This window comes from Dermochelys coriacea, chromosome 15 (assembly GCF_009764565.3).
Source record: "Dermochelys coriacea isolate rDerCor1 chromosome 15, rDerCor1.pri.v4, whole genome shotgun sequence".
NCBI lineage: Eukaryota > Metazoa > Chordata > Testudines > Dermochelyidae > Dermochelys > Dermochelys coriacea.
Genome location: NC_050082.1, coordinates 10,834,109 through 10,854,534, shown reverse-complemented (window position 1 = coordinate 10,854,534; position 20,426 = coordinate 10,834,109). Strand labels below are relative to the sequence as shown.

Below are 20,426 nucleotides of genomic sequence, written 5' to 3'. Positions count from 1 at the left end.
AGACTAGAAACAGCTGACCTATATGCTAGTACAGGTAGCACCTTCAGCTCTAAGGTACGTAACTCTATGTAAAAGGATCAGTGGGTATAGAGGATATCCCTTTACATCTCGTCTCCAGCACTCTCAAAAACTGTTTCATTGCCATTTATCAGAAGACAGCAACAGCTGGTTCCTTCTTTGCATGAAGAATACATCATGGACATACATCTACAGAGCAGGTATACCAACAGCAGCTCTGATATTTTCCACAGTAATATAGATATAAAAAAAAATTTCTGCCACTGTGTTCACAGTAATGCCGCCTACAGTGATAATTCCAAGTAGCACAAGGCAAAGGCATTGCACTTCCTTACACAAAAGGAATCCACATAGGCTTAGGTCAATGTAAAACCATTTTTTATTCTAAATTACTTTCACAACAGTGAAAATTAGTGAACAGTAAAGGGTTGCACTGTATGTGCCATCTTTTTCTAACTGCAGGCCATGTGCAGTCTGAATACAAGGAAGGGAAAAAATGATACAATACAAAATGCACACTAAGAAAATCAGAAGCATTAACACTTAAGCTATCTCATTCTTGGATTGCCAGGAAACTAATGACTCTAAATTCTATCATTGCAGCCACTTCAGTCTTCGCCCCTTCAGCTTCTCAAGAGCAACTGGCAAAATAAGCTAAAAAGTTTATATTTTAAAATAAAAAAAATGTTAAGTCTGGTTTAATACCTCTTTTGTTCATGTTACAGCTGAATTTCTCACTGTCATCTTCAAAGGATAAAAGCTTTGAAGAAATAAACTTCATAGCAAATTACTTCCAGAAAAACACTCTTTCCTAGCATAGCAGTTTCTCAGAATAATGGGAGAAGGGAAGGGAAGGAAATAAAATCCCTTTTACATTAGCAAATGAACATTCCCTTTTCACCAGTAGGTGGAGCTGCCTCTCAATAAAACATCAAGGCAGTGAAAAAGCTTCATAATGAAGCTTCAGTTGATGATAAAAATGCACTTAATTTCCAAAATATGCACTATAGAAGCCAATTAGAAGGGATGAAGCTCCTAAAGTGCCTGCACTGTTCAAGAAGCACTTGAATTACCTTTTCTCAACCAGATCTTGCATCTTGGTATCCGATGGATGAGGTAAACTATTGAAGAAGCCAGCTTTCCAAAATCCTGCTTGCTGAGGAGACTTTTGGGGCAGGCAAACAAAACTAACTGCTCCTCCCACATCATCATGCTACAGATGGATGAACAGTTTGTGTTTAGGCAAGTAAGTTTCATTGCTACTGCTCATGGTTGTCCTGCCCAGGCGCTTCATCCTTGTACATGCAAAAAAGCCTAGCTCCTGAAGCAAGTGAGTGAGATTCTATATATTGATTTGTTTTGTCAAATATCATGATTTATTGCCCAGGAAGTCACAAAATTCCTCTCTACAGAAGGTTAATCTCTGACTATTAGTGATCTGAGTCAAAGAAACAGCATCTCAAAATAAAAACAGAAGAGAATCCTTTTGAAAGTGTCCAGTTAGAATTAGGAGAAAATCAAACAGAGGTAAAAAAAATCCCTCATATTTCAGGTACTGTGGATCCAGAGAATCAATCAGAAACACTTTTTAAAGCTTTATACTTAACAGAATTCCATAAAAGCTTTCAGAGTTGTGGGTACACCTTCTGCAACATCCTCCTCTAGGCACAAAAATATTGGTAATCTGCTCTCCTTCAAATGATCATCTTTGGTAAATCTGCAGCAGCTCGTGCACTACAGCCATTCCTTATAGGCTGGAAGCAGCTGTGCACTACCATCAAGAAAATGGTTTTATACTATTCCCTACAGTGGCACCTGCTAGGCAAGTTTAGATTTAATTTTTTGCCAAAATAAATATGTTTGAAAAGTTAACCTCACAACTCACTTAATAAATCCCCATTGTGGCCTCCCCAAAACAAGATGATCTCAGATCTGTAAAATGATTTTATTCAGAGTACACAATAGTCCTGGAAGTCTCAACTTTGGAAGAAAGAGTGAGTGCAGCTACAGTAATAGAGTTATGAAGGTACTATCCATGAGTAGAGACCGCTGCACAAACCCAAGAAAAAACAAACACTGCTTTGTCACTGAGGAACAGCACTGCATGTGACCAGAGAGGTACTCTACTGTCCAACAACCCTACCCAACCCCATGATGAGAGAATTTTCAAGTGTCTAGCTCTAGAAAATTCAGATTATTTTACAATTTTAGGCTGAAGTTTCTTAACCCCTCCTGTTACAGCCATTCAAGTGCCATGGACTTTTCACAACTCTGGTGAGTAACAGCAAGTATAGAACACTGGTCTCCAAAGCTGATTCCATTTTCAGGCAGATGCCCTCCCAAAGAAGTCTTACTGGTGCTGCAAGATATTTCCTGGCAAGAACTGGACTTTGATATAAAAAGATGAAAGAATGTTCTGGAACTTCAATTGATGCATTTCTTTCCAATCATGGATGTTACACACGTGATACTGATGAACAATGCAGTAGGTTCCTTTCCTCACCAGCCCACACTCCTTCAGTACCAGTGCCTTCCACATAAACCTGGCCTAGCTAATTGGCACAGGATTTCAAAGCAACGCTCCCTTTGAGAGTGAAGCTCAAAGCTAGGTCCATGGTTGTATCTGGATACCAGTGGTATGACACATGGCCGAGGTAAGACATGCTTTTTAACTGTTATTTAATTCCAAGGTTCTGGTGCAACATGCGAGATTCCTCAATGTGTTGTGGCACCTGGAACTTGTGATTAGCTATGGAATCAGACACCAAAAGGTTTAAAGTGGGATGGGGGAGCAGTTTTTAACTAGGTCAGAGACCCTGATGACCAGGAATATACAGGGTATAGAGCAGTTATGCAATCAACAGCCAGAACATGATCACCAGAGCCACAAATAGGAAGAGGCGGGATAGGAACTGCTCATCCACATACTGGGGAGTCCCTGGAACAGCTGAAAAACACAAAGTCAAACAATTTAGTTCTTTCCTCTTCTTCAAGATATAGTATATACTGCACATAGCATATTCACAAGTCTAGAGAGATTTGCAAGGAACCCACCAGCTGACCGACTGTTACTGGCAAAATTTCTCTGTTACAGAAATGATTCAGACTGCCTCGCTCACACTGGGAATTAGGAAGGAATGTAAAACGTCAGCTCCACAAAGCAGATTTAAGTAGGCCTGGGGACATGACCCTACTCGAGCAGGCAGCCCTCACCAGAGATTTACAGAAGACAATGCTGAAGTAAGTCTACCTCAGCCAGGTGATTCTACACTACAAAGTTTTGCATCAGGACCTTTCTCCTTCACAAGAAGAATATACCTCAGATTAAGCAAGTTATAAACAGACAGAAAATCTTAAGGGGAGTCTTATACCAATAAAACTAGTGGGAAGCTTAAAGGAGCTCAAAACTAAGTGTCCCCCCCAGAACAAAATACTGAGCCTGCAGATGAACAACAGATTTAAAAAAGGATTACTGGCAATCATTAATTTCTAGAAGCTGGGAGTGGATAACAAGGGATGGATCACTCAATTTCCTGTTCTGTTCATTCTCTCTGAAGCACCTGACATTGGCCACTGTCAGAAGATAGGCTACTGGGCTAGATGGACCATTGGTCTGACCCAGTATGGCTGTTCTTATGTACTTATTTAACCCGAACCACCACAAACCCACACAGTCTCTAGCTCCAAACAGACACCCTCTTACGCAAGCAGATAGTACAAAGCAAGGTACAACTAATGGGCTAAATCACGGGTAGGCAAACTTTTTGGTCCAAGGGCCACATTGGGGTTGCAAAACTGTGTGGAGGGCCGGGTAGGGAAGGCTGTGCCTCCCCAAACAGCCTGGCCCCCGCCCCCTATCCGACCCCCTCCCACTTCCTGCCCCCTGACTGCCCCCTTCAGAATCTCCCAACCCATCCAAACCCCCCTGCTCCTTGTCCCCTGACCGCCCCACCCTGGGACCCCATCCCCTATCCAAATCCCTTCCCACGTCCTCTGACTGCTCCGACCCCTATCCACACCCCTGCCCCCAGGATCCCTCCCCCAGAACCTCCATCCCATCCAACTGCCTCCTGCTCCCTATCCACTGACTGCACCCTGGGACCCCCTGCCCCTTATCCAACCCTGCGGCCCCCTTACATGCCGCTCAGAGCAGCATGTCTGGCAGCCGCGCCGTCCTGCTGAAGCCAGATGTGCTGCCCCGCAGAAGCGTGCAGCCCCGCCGCCCAGAGCACTGGCAGCACGGCTGTGAGGAAAGGAAGAACAGTAGGGGAGGGGCCGGGGGCTAGCCTCCTCGGCCAGGAACTCAGGGGCCAGGCAGGACGGTCCCGTGGGCTGGATGTGGCCCACAGGCCGTAGTTTGCCCACCTCTGGGCTAAATGCTAAGATGCCAAAGGGTATACAACTTAGCAGCCCTTTCAAGAGCTTAAGAATCCAGTTCAGTTTTCTCTCATTATTCCAAATGAAATACATGTACTGGGACTCCTTTACTCTAAACACAGTACGGCAGACTATTGGCTAAAAGATTTAACATAGGCAGCCCTGGAAATCTTGGGCTGTAGCTTTTCTTCCCAGAACAGGCAGGCTCTTGCAGTTTAACTACTGTGTAAAGGAGGAGGAGTTCAGCTTTACAGGCTGTTTGGCAATCCTCAGAATGAGGCCACTGTACTAAAATAACCCAACTGATTTTACTCAATTGACAGCATTGAAATTAATTCACCAGGAAGTTATTTGTTGTAGCATACAGGTGATCATCTTGAAGATGAACTGCAAAGCAAAGAAAGTAGTGTTCTTGATTTTTCTTCTTCTTTATGGTACATAAAGACTGATAACTTTTTTCATCCCAAAAAAGTTCTCCCACATATACAAAATATGATTTTTCTTTCTTTTTAAAAATGCTAGAAATTCAGGTCTCAACTTCTCTCGTTTTCCTGGAAAATCTTTTGGAGGACTGGAATGGAAGCACTCAGATCACTGAAGGGGCTTTCCCAGTTCTCACTTGAGGAGAAGGAATGTTCAGTCAGACTGTTTTAAAACATTTTTTGTTAAAACCTGTTTAACCTGCAGTGTCACTATTGCTCTCTAGTTCTTCAATCCTCCAAAAAGTCTTTCAGCAAAACCGAGAGAAGTCATAAGCTGGTATTTTCTAATGTAAAAATACCAGAAAAACACCTTTAAAAATGTATGTATTTTATATAATAAAGACACAGCAAAGGTTTTCCCTTTGTTGTTCACCCTTAAATGATTAGCTCTACAGTGCACCAATACTGTGTGCTCAAAAGGGTGTTTCCCGACATGTTGCATTCACTGGTTTACTTTGGCATTCAGACAAGTTAGTGATTTAACAGGTTCTTTGCTTGAAAGATACAAATTAACCTATATGAAATTTATTCTCCTGTGGGATTTTCCCAGAAGGTGAGATGCATAATACCTGGTGGAGGCCGCCCATCATTTATGTTGAATGCTGTGGCAAATATACCAAAGGGAAATGCCCCAATTCCAAATGACATTTGGAAGCCACCATCTCCAAACCCAAAGCCCTGGAATCCCTGCAGAGAAGAAAAAAATGGAAGTGAAACATACTGCCATGTATACTGCAAGACAGAGTAAAAGCCAAATATTCCCTGTCACTAGACTTCTTGAGGCTAAATGAGAATCACAATGCCTATCAGTTTTCAGTTTGTGCCTGTATGGTTCCACACCTCACTACAACTCATGTTTGAGGGCTACAGGTTAGCAAATGCTAAATGTTTTTGTAATTCTCTCAACAGATATCTGACAATGTATCATCATTTATATAAGTGGATATCACTTACTGTTTGGTTTTTTTAAAAAGCTTTGATGGATAGCAAATATTGACTCATAATTAATCTAAAAAAAAAAGTAAGATCAAAAATTACCCAACGTTGCTCCTCGGGATATACGTAAAGTGTTGCACATAGTTGCTTTAAAATTGTGTTCCTACAGCACCATAGGAAGCTTTATGGGGAGGAGGGAGAAGAGTTCTTTCCTCAAGGAGCCTACAATATAGGTTATATACAACATAATGTGATGCAGGGAGACGTGACATCAAGGAAGGGGGAGGGAAGGAACGGTTGCTTTATGATCCAACATCACTGACTGACTGAACAGGGTCCAAAGCAAAATTGCAGGGTTAGTCTAGCCAAGCAGAAAGATGAAACTCCTGAATCAAGGAACATCCAAATCCTTAAAATGGATGCAATGTTTAGGAAACAACTAGTATGAAACAAACAATGATACTGTAATTAATGACTGTGGAAGAGCAAACAGTTACCCTAATCCTAGACTCCACCAATCCACAGAAGATTGCTTTCTTGTTTCAGAATTATGCCAATGGTATCAGTTCCGGAGAATATGCTAATTTCTAACCATCTAACTTTGAGTGTACACAGAACTGATCCCAGTGACATAATTCTTAGACCTAGAGTTTCTGGACTAACCCCTTGATTTGATTAGTAAAGATTCTGACTCTTCTGCCTATGTTGTCAGTTGTCTTGTCATCAACTCCCTACAAAAGGGGCCAGATGCAGCAATGCTTATTTGCATGGCATCTCCTGCAGTTTCAGAAACTGGAGAAGCAGCATCACTGCTGCAATGTATTTATGCCAGATTCCTCCAATTAATGGCAGCACCTGCTAAAAGGTTCTACCAAGACGCAGCAGCTGATTTAATAAGAAGGCAACGCTCCGCGGAGAGAGAACTACTGAGCTCCCATTTATTCAATGTAGAAATGTTCCTTATCATATCCAGCAGGGCTGTTTGTTTAAAGCAATGAGGTATACAAGTGCGCTCTGGGGACTTGAAGCTGAATTACATGGAAATATGCAAGCGTTTCATCAGGTCATGCTCACTTCTTACTGTGCCAGGAAACTCTGGTCAATCCTGATAACTGTTCCCCATGTACAGCCTACTATTTATATTCACTGTATTTACATACTTGGGCTGCTGTTTGCATACACATACCCCACTCCATTCGGGATGTGTATACATAAACATGGTAAAGTAATGTTCTATAGCAAAGTGGGTATCAGCATACAGCAGTAGTTCCCAAACTTTTGAGGATAGCGCCCCCCACCCCACCCCTGTCTACACACCCCCAGAGCTGGGAACATGGCTGCAGCTCCAGGAGAGTCGGGGAGGAGAGGAAGGATCATGGACGGGGTAAAGGGACCGAGGCTAGGGCCACAGCAGGGGGTAATTCTAAGACCGGGAGCGGGGTAGCTACCGAGCTGTGGTGTAGGCTGGCAACCAGGCCCGCAGTCAGGTACAGCTCCGCTCCCAGCCTCGGCTCCGGGCTGGGAATGGAGCCATGGCTAGTGGCAAGGCTAGAAGCTGGCGTGAGGCCATCAGCAGAACCGTGGCCAGGAACAGGGCGTGGCTGGGGGCAGAACAGGAGCAGAGCTGGGGGTGTGGAGGGGCAGGATGACACTCCCTTCCCACCCCGCATGGAGGCTGGCCTGGACTTCATTGCGCCCCCTACACATTCCTCCACAGCCCCTTAGGAGGGTGCGCCCCACACTTTGGGGACCTTTGGCATACAGTGACAGAAGTAGACACAGTGTACATTTCCAGGACACCTCTCATTTGACAAAAAGTAGAGATATGACCGGCACCATTTTCAGAAGCACTGCACCACTTATGCATAGGGAGCATGTTCTGATTATGAAAGATAACATCCCCAGCAATACCACACTGTACACTTTAATTGTAAAGTTTGAGTAAAGTTAACTCATGCTGTAGAATGTTGAGGAATGGAGGCATCCACGACACATCATCAGGTATCAAGAGATTTAAAATAGCCAATATAAAAGGATCTGCATAGTTGGTCTCCCTCCTCCCCAAATCCTAATCCCATCTTTCCACTTCAACTTGTGTTTTACTTACCCCTCTGTTCTCTGGTTCAGGTCTCTGTCCCTGTGGTCGTGGTGGAGTTTTTTCTCTGGAAAAGACAGTAGAGTTAGTATAAGCGTAGTGATATATGGTGTAATATTAGTTTCCTGTCCTGGCTAGTAAAATAGAACAAACATTAATTGCTCTTTCACAGATGTCCAGAGACCACTGAATTGTTGCAGCAAAGTTGCGTGCAGTGCTTACTAGCAGGAGCCAGCAGGCCTACCAGTTAGTTGAAACTCCAGTTCCAAATCCACAAACTGAGAATCTACATTTCTGTGCAGCAACATCCTTGTTACATTTCACAATCAAGGGAGCTTGAAAACTGTGATCAGTCCCATGAATGTCCTGTCCAAGTTGCCCGAGTCAGGTAATATTTTGCACAATGTGCCATCTTCAGTTAGTAATTAGTGTTCAATTCAGTTAAAATACATTTCCACAGATAAGCAAAAAACAGGGTGTGGGAATCCAGGCCCTGGGAGAGCCAGGATGTATTTGGCAGACATATCACCTCCACCTAAGGTTTGACCATCTCTTATCTGACACATCACCTGAACAATAATTAGGTTTGTGGTTTCCACAAAGAAGTGGCTGCATTTGGATTCCTTACCTGGGGTCCTGCTGCCCAGTACTACCCCTTCCATACAGAGGAATAACTTTATCTCGACTGATTCCTGCTTTACATACTGGACACACCTGCCTGTTTGGCCTGGTCTCTAACCACTAAGAGAGAAAAACAAAACAAAACAAATAAGGCACCATGAGAACCATGGAACAATAGTAACATGCAAATGTATTTCACACAGCCACACAAAAGCCAGCCAAATAGAATTCTACAGCTATGCAGAAAAACAAGGAGGCAAACTGCCTACCCTTTGGAAATGCTAAAGTGACTCATATTTGGGCAGTACTTGCTGTAGTTTAGTATAGAACACTGCTATATCGTATCTGCTGAACTGTGCATTTGTCATTTGGCTGGGAAATCTCTGACAAATACACCGTAGAAACAACACTGCACTGGCCTGAGGAAGGACTAGTCTTGTCTCATCTCTAGTTTCTATGATTCTAACACACAGAGTAGGGGTATAACAGTAAGCGTGGCAAGAGAGCTTCAAGTTTTTAATCTACATATTAAGCCCCCTCAGCTGTCATATGTAACCTCTCCTCCCTGGATCACTGAAATATTTGAGTGGTCAAGACCCTGAAAAAAATGGACTTTTGGCTTGTACTTTTCTTTCTCTGGAAAAGTGGATTGCAAATGATTGCATGTTAAGTTTAATTAGTGCATTCTGGTTGCCCTGGAGAGAAGGAAGTGTGCTTAGAAAGAGAAGGGGATATTGCAGCTTCTGACAGAATACCCTAGAGGACTGAGGGGGTTATTGTGTAATAGGAGCTGATGAAAGATAAAGTAAAAAGAAAATGATCTTACCTGGTGTAAACAAGGCCAACTGTTGGTATTCCCAGGGTGATTTGATAACAGGGCAGAAAGAGAGAAAGGGAAAAAATGTAGTTAGTAACTTACACTGAGATTTGGCAAATATAGAGAGTATATTGGGGACAGCACACCTAAGAGATAGCAGAAGGTTAAAGAATCAGCAATGTCATTACCATAACTTTGCATTAGAACAAACTGAATTTCTGAAAGTACAGCCAAAGTCAGATCTCCTCTGGCCCTTCCAGTTTATACTATCTAACACTAGGTTGCCAAATGTACAGAAACCACATCACAACTCTTGGTCCTTCTAATCTCACCATCTAGGAGTTCCACAGCCTTAGACATCAGCACAAAAGGCATACACAAAGGCTTAAATTCATCTTTCTGGGCCTTTTTGCACCAATTCTGCTCACCAATCTCATGAACTCATGTCCTAGGCAAAGATGCAAATTAGAAAGATGCCAAAAGTATGATGTTAGGATCTTAAGAATTAAGGGAGGAACACGTGGCTAAAATATTGTGAGGGATATGGAGAAATGTACATTATGCATCATGCTGTTAATTCTAAAACATGTAAAAAGTATGAGGAACAGGTTATTCTAATTTCTCCTTTAAGACACTTTACTTCAATTAAAGTCCTTGTGGCAACTTTAAAAAAGTCAAAACCAAACAAAAACAGGCCACAAGATAAGAGTACTTATCAAAAAACACTGCAATGAACTGCTCTCCAAGTGGTATAAACAATATGCAGATTGTCCACCGGAAGACTGGACCTTCAATCCTGGTGTAAAGTCACTCCAATTAGGTGGTCTCATCAAAAAGCTTCTTGATCACAAGAAGGTTTCATTGTAAGAAAAGCCAGGTAACAAGGACCTCCAGTTGATACCAAATTCTACTTACTTACACCCATACAACCACACAGATTTAACTGAGACCTGAATTTAATCCATAGTATTTAAAACCCCACACAATTAGCAATGTCAACCATTGATAAACTGTTACATTTAACAAAAAAATTGGGGAGAGAGGGTTATTTCCTCTATAATTCCATCTTTCAACTACACCAAAAAAGTAATATTTGAGGAAAAAGATACCCTTGCAGCCCACTGAAGTATTGTGGAAAAGCAGGGCAATCTACTTCAAAGCTCAAACCCAGACAAGACACATGGGAGCATAACATTTTCACTATGTTTGTGGGACATCTGCCCAAATTGGACAGACGGTGGACCTGAAGAGCTAGTGCCACTGCCATGATGGTATGGGGAAAAGAAAAATAACTTCACAACAAAAACGGGCTCTCTACAACGTTTCTGCGAGCACTTGCAGCGAAAGAAAGCCTGTGGTGAGGGTATGATTTGCCTAAAAATTCATAATTCGGACTCCGGAGCCCGCTTCAAGGACAAGATGCAAAGCAGTTCCAGGTATGGGTGGGTTACAGAGGAATTTAAACCCATATATAGTGGGTGGGTGTGCCAAGCCAGAAGGCATGAATGAGAATAATATTGCTCTGCCAAATTATATTAATCAAGGCTGTGCAATTCAGTTTTTAGCACAACAATCCAGAGGACTACCAAAAGCAAAACTTATGGAGACCAGCACTAACCTGGAGTAACTACATATTTAACAGAAAAATGGATCTGAGGGCAGAACAGTAAATTAGCATATTTCTGTTTACAGCATTCAATTCCAAATCCATAATCCCATTCACATTTTAAGATTGCAAGGCTGGACTTTTCATCTGACATTTAACCATGTTATAGCATCGGCTCCTGGATGATGAGAGTGTGTTTGTCCCAGCCCCATATTCTGGCCTACCTAAGGAAAATAGTATACTGACCAGAAGAGGTGTCCACACAAGCTGATAACCGCATCCTTGGCAGTGTCTAAACAGATGTTGCATTCAAAAGTGCTGTCCTGATTAGTATTGTCCCCAGCACCATTACTACTGCTGCTGCCACTGGTCCCTCCGGTACTGGAGTTTTCAGTGGATGTAGATGCCGTGGGCCCTTTACTTGCCATCCTCAGGAATTAATTAGATCCAAGGTCAGTAAAATCCTCCAGCTGGAATCCTATGAGACAGAAAAAGAAATTCCACTTGTATTACACCGTTACATTCTTGTCCTATTTGAAACTGAAAGAAGAAAAATACTATTAAGATTACTTGCCCAAGGACCATTTGGATCCCAGATTCCAACATCTCAATTTTATGGTAGCCAAGAGGAGTCTTTTTTAGAAGTTAAGCTGTCTTGAATATCTGTCATATGGCCTAACTGCTGACATCACTTACACTTTAAAATTCTGGGTGCAGTGACTGACTAGCACACTCAACCCCAAGGCAGAAAATTAAGACAGGTTTCCTATCTCCATCTTCTTGTAAATGTTACCAAACAGCAGTTACTCTTTGCCAAGTGTATTGTTGATGCATGTACATTTAATCATATGTGCTCTTCCAAAATTCAGTACAGGGCACAAATGTCTGAGCACAGCCTGAAAAGGAGTTTAACAGAGGACAGTGTCAGGAGAGCAAGTCACACCTTTCTTCCAGAATTCAGTGAGGTTTACAAGAAAACTAAAGAAGTCTTTTTTATCCCCGCCCACACAGACTCAGGTGGAACATACTGGTCATTCAATGCACTAGGATTTTTTTTACCTCCTTTAGTTCAGGTTACCAGGAGCCCTGAAAAAGAAGGTGGATGAAAGTGATACTCATACCAAGGTGTATTGATTTCAATCATCAGTTTTAGATGCGTTTCACATTGGTATTTTTCTAAGGACAGGTTGATTCTCATTGGTTGGCAAAAATTAAAACATGTTGACTTGCAACTGAATTGCAGCCTATGTGCTAAATTTGGTACTTCTTTTTGCTAACCATGGGATACAATGTATCTATACACATTTATTTAAGCAATTATACAGCTTAATTTACATTTATGGAGATTCTTAATTTTTACATTTTTATTATGTTAGAAAATGGTAAATGGGTTTTTTCCTATTTACTAGATAAGGGGTTTTTTTGTTTTCTTTTTTTTACTTGTGATTTGTGTCAAGCTCCTTTTGGAGGTTGAGTGGAATTCACTTAAAATGCACAAACAGCATTTTACATTTTGTTTTTAAATAGAACTACCTTAAATGTACCAGATAAATAAGAAAAAAAAAGTTGATCAGTAATGTTTTGCATTTTAAACTAGCTGATGTATTAAACAAAGGAAGTATGATCTGTAGTTAGCGAATAGAAATGAGTGTTTCTGGTCACCATGTCATTCAAGATTTTTAAACCAGTAGATCTCATCGTCTCATACCCAATTTTTATTCCTAGATTGGGAGAGGAAGACAAGTTTTCCTGCTTTTTCCTTCTTAACTTTGACTGAACTAGCTATTGGACTGAACTAGCTGAATAAACTAAAATTTAAAAAGTTAGCCTCTTCTGCAGGTGCAGAGAGAATCTGCTCTCAAAATCTGGTTTAGCACTTCAACAAATTTTGGTTCCAGACGCTTAGTGACAAACTTACAACAGTTCAGTAGTCTGACTTTCTCTGAAATTCAGCAGCAAACATGTACTGCTTAATATTTTTTGTATTTATTTTAAAATTATTTAAATATATTATAACAAGTTTAGGCCTTAACATAGATTGTAAATTTCAAATTTAACTAATTATGTTTTTAAAAATAAATATATAATTAAAATTTTAAAATCCAATATATTTATTTTAAAACATTCTTATCCACACTTCCCTCCCGCTGCTGTCATGGTGTGGGTGGAAGGAAGTGAGCAGTGAACATTTCTAGCAATTATGTGGCAGAAGCACCCAGGATACTGAGGACTGAACATCCCAGTCGTTTGTACAGCTCACATGCTCTTGACTCATGTTAACATGTTACCTGTGCAGCACATATCATGTATGTCTGCTCAACAGGCTTCTCTCTCTTTTTATTTCTTTCTGCTAAAACATAACTGCCATAAACCTTAGTATGGGATTTCCATGACATGCAAATCCAAAAGCACTTAACAGAATGGAGACAGCATGGATACAAAACATGTACATCTCAGGGAACAGAGAGATACTTTTACTGTCCAATACAAATACCAAAAGTCTACTCTAATTTTTTAATCCAGAAGTCAAGAACAAATCTATACCTGCTGAGTCAGTCACAATTAACCAAGACAGAACAATTTAAATCTTAGTCCATTGCACTTTCCATGAGAAAAACACGAAGCTCAGATACCAAGACGCTGAAAGTCTATAAATCCTAGATACCCATATGAGATAGAGAAACAGATGACTGTCCAAAACTTTCACAAGTGCACAGAAATTAAGTATTTGGAAAGGGCAACCAGAATCTTTCATAAACTACTGACTGCAAAACTTACCTCACAGGTACTAAAAAGGTCACTCAGCTTTCTGAGTAATGCTGAAGCACACATATGGAGTTGTAAAACAAAACTTCAGTCTCTCCAGCTTTTATCACAAAGAGTTCTTTTTATACAATGCAATTCCGCTGCAGGATTAAAAAAGTGCCAAACCTGAGCCCAATTAAAGTATTGCATCAATAACAGCACAACAGAACAAATGGGGAAGGAGAAGAGATTTATTTCTATAGAGCTTTTTCACTCAGTTACATCATTTTGTATGGGGTCCCAGAAGGACAGCTCAGTGTTCACAACTACTATGCCTTAATGCACGCTGCCTCTCAGCACTGCTGACTCCTAGCATTTCACAACATGGCTTTATTTACCCTTATCAGCAAGGCAGTTTGCCGTACATTTAAAAAAAATGCTTTAGTACAGTACAGGTGGAAACGCTACCAATTCCCAATTTTCACTGTTCTCATGCATCTTTTCTGCCAGAATCTTTAGCAGCATTAGCTTATCTTGCTCAGATAATTAATGTTTAAATGAACCCCAATGACAAAACAATCCAAGACTAAAGCAAGAAATTAATGTTCAAAGTTCCAGGTTTCACTCATATGGTATTCTGCCTTAAATACTGATTTAATATTTTAGGAGGAGAGATGGGGGAAAGATTTACCCCTACAGCTTTGGGGATCCATAGCATGGATTTTCAGACCTGGATTTAATTTTCTTTTTAAAGAAGATGTGGTCATAATGCAAGAGAGAATCCAGATGAACAAAAGGGTGTAATTAGTTCTGTTCCAGCCAGTATCTCCCTTCACCTCACTTGAGCTGTCAGGTGACCCAGTTCAGCTTACTTTCACATCTTTTCTCCCACAAAAGTCTTTGTACTTTCTCCAGTGCTTACCATACTCCTGGAAAGACCTTCCTGACACTGTACCTGCACCTCCTTCAAGTCTCTCTTCAGTACCCTCTTTCAGATCTAATCCCCTATTCATCAATTAAAAAAATAAAAATATTACAAACATAATTAATAAGCTGTGACAATAAGAAAACAAGTAACTTCATGAGCGTGTAATATGCAAGACTGTCTCATTCCCACCCACTTCTCTGTTGTAATCTCTCACTGAGGCAAAATGGGTCTTATTTAACCTAGTTTGTAATAAACTCTTTGGAGCAGGGAGGGACAATCTTATTTATGTCTGTAAAGCACCATGCATGCATACTCCTATGGTATTGTACAAACATTATTATTTATACATTTGAAATTAAAGTGAGACAGGATTTGATAGCTAGAGAGTAAGAAGTACATTTGATCATTCCATAATAACTGGATCACTTATGTTCTAACTAGAACAGACTCATAAATTTGAGAGTAAATTCCAAGATGATACCAGCTTCAGTCAACCACTTGAGCTTGTTAAAAGAAATGCTAGGCAGAGAAGTAGACTTAAGAAAATCAACTAAAACAGGCCAGACCAACCCCTTTTTATATTTGATTCGGTGCTCAGATGAAGGAGACACCATAAGCACCTCAGGATCCACTGTTGCTTTTAAGTTAAATTAAACACAAAAGTGGGTGTACAAAAGTACTAATCTAGGTTTTCTAAACCTTTCCCTTTTGACCAGCTCTTCAAGTCCCACTTCACAAATGCCAGGACCATTAAAGAAATTGAAGGCAGGAAAAGGTGCAAGAGTTAGTTGTGACCTCATGGCAAGTTTTCAAAGATTTTCCACTTTTCTTCCCTAGTTCTTTGTTATCAAGACATTTCCATGAAAACAAAATATTTGTTTCTTAAGTGTCCATCTGTTCCTGTTGTTTATTTCCCCATTTGAAGTCATCATCCTCTGTGATATCGCAACTGGTTGCTGTGGAAATGACTTATATCACAGTATATTACCACTTGACATGGGGAACAAACAGCAGGAACAGATGAACTGTTAAGAAAAATGTAACTTGTTTTTGTGCAGATGTCCTTAAATAAACAAAAAGGGCGCAGAGGGGAGAGAAGATATATGGGAAGGGATATAACATGCCTCCCTTTTGGTTATCCAGGCTCTTCTGGAGCCAGTGTGGTTGAAAGAGCAGATGAATACTTGAGGAGAAGAGGGGCTTTAAGAAGCAGATGGCACTCTGGGGCCTGAAGGTTCCATGACAGTTGAGAGCAACAGATGGTCTGAGAGATTGAGGAGGAAATAATAGCGCGAGAGACTGGTGAGGTTTATGTGCTCATCTGTGCGCCTGCAAGAAGCAACTGAGGAGAAGATACCCACAAAATATTTAGGAAATATATTCTAAGGACACAGAGTGGAGTAGAGAAGTGGGGGAGTGATGCACTAGGAAACACAGGGCTGGAGCATCAGACAGTGAAAGAGACCAAGTGTATGGATCGAAGAGGAATGAGAGATTTGCCAGAGATACAGTGATTTGCCTCTGAAAATTATGAGGAACTTCACAGAAAAAAAGGGATCATGACATTTTAAATTAAAGCATCCAAAAATCTCAATGACAAAGAGCAAAGATAGACAATAATTCAGAGTGCATGACAGAAAGCATCAAAAGATAACATCACCTAAGTTATAAATCGTATTTGTAGGATATATAAAATGTTTAGAAGTGTTTACTTTTTAATGTTAGTTATTTCATAAATATTAAGAATAACTGCTTTCCAATTGGGTTCTAGGTCACAGACTACAGATTAACATTTTTAATTATTATTTCTCTTTGCTGTATATCTTACATATGAGATTTAAAGGAACATTGTCAGGTTAAAAAACCTTTATAGAAAAGTAAGTTTCTTTGCTCCTTTTACTAATGTCACACTGTTACATTACTAAAGAGATTACTAAAATTTAAAGGATTTTTCAAGTCTAGTTTGCTTCTCATGATAGATTCTGTTTTGTTCAGGTTCTAAATTTCTCTGTGCTTGGACAATGAAAATTTCGGGTTCACTTTCTTCTGATGTACTCACACACTATACAATGTTTTTGTTGCAAACATGGCAATCCAAATTTAAAAATAATCAGTTTTCATTATTATAATAAAAGTTTCAAGAAAACCTCTCTCTCGACACTAGGTTTAGAAGAATACCCTCACACATAAGACAAACACAAATCTGAAACCTACAATGTGAGACTTCTCTGAACTTTAAGCATACCTAACATATGGTCACAGGTCACTTTTTCTGCAAGAGCTGACATTTGCTGACAGCCCCATGAAAAACAGTAAGTTTATTTCCTGACATTCTCAGCATGTACATTCCTGCTGAAGTAAAACTGTTAATTATTAAACATATATTTACTTAGTTGCCCCTTTATTCCCTTCCCCCATCTCCTGATTGATTATTTAAAGAGTGAAACATAACCTGTCATGCATGTTCCGTTCTCCTTTTGTGGTTTTTATGTTGCTGTGCTCTATATGCCTTTCAGTGTTAGGTGAAGCAGTCCCTACATATAGGCTGAACATCAGTTTAAAACACCATCCTGCAAATTAATCTACTATCAGGGACCCATGCAGTAATACAGAGACACATTTAATTCAGTGGGACTCTTCACAGACCTGTGCTAGAGGACTAGAATGCAGGATTGAGGCCTATGTTTAAAAAGTCATTTGGAATCCATTGAGATGAAGTGTGCTATACAAATACAAGGTTCTTATTTTTTTATATTAACATATTGTGAACACCAAGCATGTAAAAGACAAAGATAGCGGAAAACAGAACAAAGCTTTCTCCCTTCCATTAAACAGATAAAAGACTCAAACAGAACTTGGAATGAAGCCTATGAACACACTTCTTTTTAAACCTTGGCAAATCTAAGGGATAAAGAAAACTGATATAATCAGTTAGAAAATGCCAGAAAAATATTCAGATGACATTAGATTATGTAATATGTTTTATAGCATTAAATCAGTCATAAATGTACTATGTGGACTACTTATTAGAACTTTATAGGTTGGCAGGAGAGGTTTTATTTTAAATTAAAAAAATAAAAGACTCAATTGTTTTTATGTGGTTTAAAGCATATAAAGCAATCCCAGAAGGCAATTAAAATATATCAGAAGTTACTACTTTTGAAGATAAGAAATAAAACCCAAATATTAATCTATTTATAAATTGTCCCTCAAAGATGTAGCTCTTATGAAACGTTTTAGGTCCCTGAGGAGAAAAAAAACCTAAATATAGAGAGCGACAAATAATGTTAAGAGGCTGAAGCACTTTACAAAGGAGTGTAAATTATCCCAACTTTTACAGATAGGTAAAACAAAAAATTGTTTCCCTGCAGACACACAGGAAGCCAGAAGCAAAAAGGAGAATAGAATCCAAGTCTCCTCGCTATTGGACTCCTGTTCCAACCATTGAGCTATGCCATCTTCCTCAGTTACAAAAGTAAGAATCATGAAGTCCCACTGTTACATATAAACCTATCTGCTATTCTATAATTCACTAAAGAAAAGACAAGAGCGATCTTAGTCTGTTTTGATAGAATCTCAAAACATTTTGGACAAGAAAATCAAAGGATGAAATGTAAAACAAATAGAGACATGAATACAACACAGTCAGTAAAAAGAACAAGGAGTACTTGTGGCACCTTAGAGACTAACAAATTTACTAGGGCATAAGCTTTCATGGGTTAAAACCAACTTCATCGGATGCATGCAGTAGAAAATACAGTAGGAAGATATATAGATATAGATATACAGAGAACATGAAAAAATGGGTGTTGCCATACCAACTCTAACGAGACTAATCAATTAAGGTGGGCTATTAATTAATTATTATTATTAGCCCACCTTAACTGATGAGTCTCTTTAGAGTTGGTATGGCAACACCCATTTTTTTCATGTTCTCTTGTGTGTGTATATATAAATATATACACACACACATATCTTCCCACTGTATTTTCCTCTGCATGCATCTGATGAAGTGGGTTTTAGCCCACAAAAGCTTATGCCCTAATAAATTTGTTAGTCTCTAAGAAAAAAGAAAAGGAGTACTTGTGGCACCTTAGAGACTAACAAATTTATTAGAGCATAAGCTTTCGTGAGCTACAGCTCACTTCATCGGATGCATTTGGTGGAAAAAACAGAGGAGAGATTTATATACACACACAGAAAACATGAAACAATGAGTTTATCATACACACTTCAGAGTAGCAGCCGTGTTAGTCTGTATTCGCAAAAAGAAAAGGAGTACCCGTGGCACCTTAGAGACTAACAAATTTATTAGAGCATAAGCTTTCGTGAGCTACAGCTCACTTCATCGGATGCAACAAGAATATCAGAGGAACAGTGGGGGGTGGGGTGGAGTGGGAGGGAGAAATACCATGGGGAAATAGTTTTACTTTGTGTTCCTCTGATATTCTTGTTAACTGCTGGAATTAGCCTACCTTGCTTGTCACCTTGAAAGGTTTTCCTCCTTCCCCCCCCCCCCCCCGCTGCTGGTGATGGCTTATCTTAAGCGATCACTCTCCTTACAGTGTGTATGATAAACCCATTGTTTCATGTTCTCTGTGTGTGTGTGTATATAAATCTCTCCTCTGTTTTTTCCACCAAATGCATCCGATGAAGTGAGCTGTAGCTCACGAAAGCTTATGCTCTAATAAATTTGTTAGTCTCTAAGGTGCCACAAGTCCTCCTTTTCTTTTTGCGAATACAGACTAACACGGCTGCTACTCTGAACACAGTCAGCGTTACAGAAAGAAGCGCAACTGGGACAAGCGACTGTTTACCAAAAAACATTTTACAGAGAGCCACACACGGAGGACGGGCAGGGGTGGTTATTTCCCTCCTGACTCAAGCCAGATACTGGGACACCTTGTGCTAGTTTGGGAGAGCATGCATTAACAAACTGGGATTTCCAAGGCATTTTCTTGTAAGACTTGTGAGTTACCCAGTTAATGGTCTCAGGTAATAAAAAGTAAATGTAAAAAAAAAAATGTAAGTTCAGCGTATCAGTGAGGAGGGCCCCCCCCTTGCACACGAACGGACGGACAAAATAAGGGCGAGAGGCGCCTGTCTGAGGAGCCAGAGGTTTCGGGCTCGCCGTTCAGCTCCCGACCACCTGCTGCTGACTTGACAGGATGCCCAACACACCCACCCGACAGCCCCGCCCCACAGACCCCCTCCTCAGCCCGCTTCCCGCCCCAGGCCTCAGGCCCGCCCGCAGCCCCCGGCAGGGCCTCAAAGCCGCCCCGCGGCAGTCTCAGGCCCGCCCCCCGGGTGCTTACCTGAGAAGCGGGTGCCGCGACCCCCCACGGCCACTACAACAGCCCCGAGACTCAGACGCCCCGCGGGCTCCAACCCGCGCTCCAGCGTCTCCTCCCTGGGCCGCCGCTGTCACCTGCGCCCCCGGAAACCCAGCCCCGCCTGCATTGTCCGGGACCAGCCTCTCGGCCTGCGCACGGGGCCGCAGCGTCGGGTTCCGCCTGCCGGGGAGACGGGGGGCGGCCAATGTCCTGCGCTCCAAGGGCCAGGGCACGGAGACCCCACGCCCCGGGAGGAGCGGGGCCGAGAGGAGCCCAGCTTCCACACAGGGGAGCGGGGAGCGGAGCACACGCATTAGTTCCTAGGGCAGTGGCGCGGGGGTTAACTTGAGGTTAAACACCAAACAATGGTATTGCTTCGACTAAACGAGAGAGACTAGACCAGCGCAGCAGGCTTCAGAGCCTGGGTTCCACACACAAGGGCCTCGCGGGGGTGGGAGAGGAGTGCAG

At 41.1% G+C, this 20,426-nt stretch overlaps 1 protein-coding gene across 1 annotated transcript; it reads right to left on the bottom strand.

Moving 5' to 3' along the window:
* Positions 1-379: 379 nt before the first annotated feature.
* RNF185 (ring finger protein 185) lies at positions 380-20,139 on the bottom strand. The gene is made up of 7 exons (XM_038372723.2): positions 19,941-20,139; positions 11,199-11,430; positions 9,356-9,374; positions 8,537-8,649; positions 7,921-7,975; positions 5,447-5,564; positions 380-2,965 (listed from the first exon to the last, which is right to left on the bottom strand). Exons 2-7 carry the CDS (start codon positions 11,378-11,380, stop codon positions 2,868-2,870), a joined length of 585 nt encoding a protein of 194 aa, XP_038228651.1. The 5' UTR covers positions 11,381-11,430; positions 19,941-20,139; the 3' UTR covers positions 380-2,867.
* Positions 20,140-20,426: the final 287 nt, after the last annotated feature.

Excerpts from the sequence above, each read along its gene's own strand:
- RNF185 (XM_038372723.2), bottom strand. The coding sequence starts at position 11,380 with ATGGCAAGTAAAGGGCCCACGGCATCTACATCCACTGAAAACTCCAGT. Across the intron at positions 7,976-8,536 it reads ACTGGGCAGCAGGACCCCAG|AGAAAAAACTCCACCACGAC; the intron begins GTAAGGAATCCA and ends TGTCTTTTCCAG. Across the intron at positions 2,966-5,446 it reads TGATGGGCGGCCTCCACCAG|CTGTTCCAGGGACTCCCCAG; the intron begins GTATTATGCATC and ends TGTGTTTTTCAG.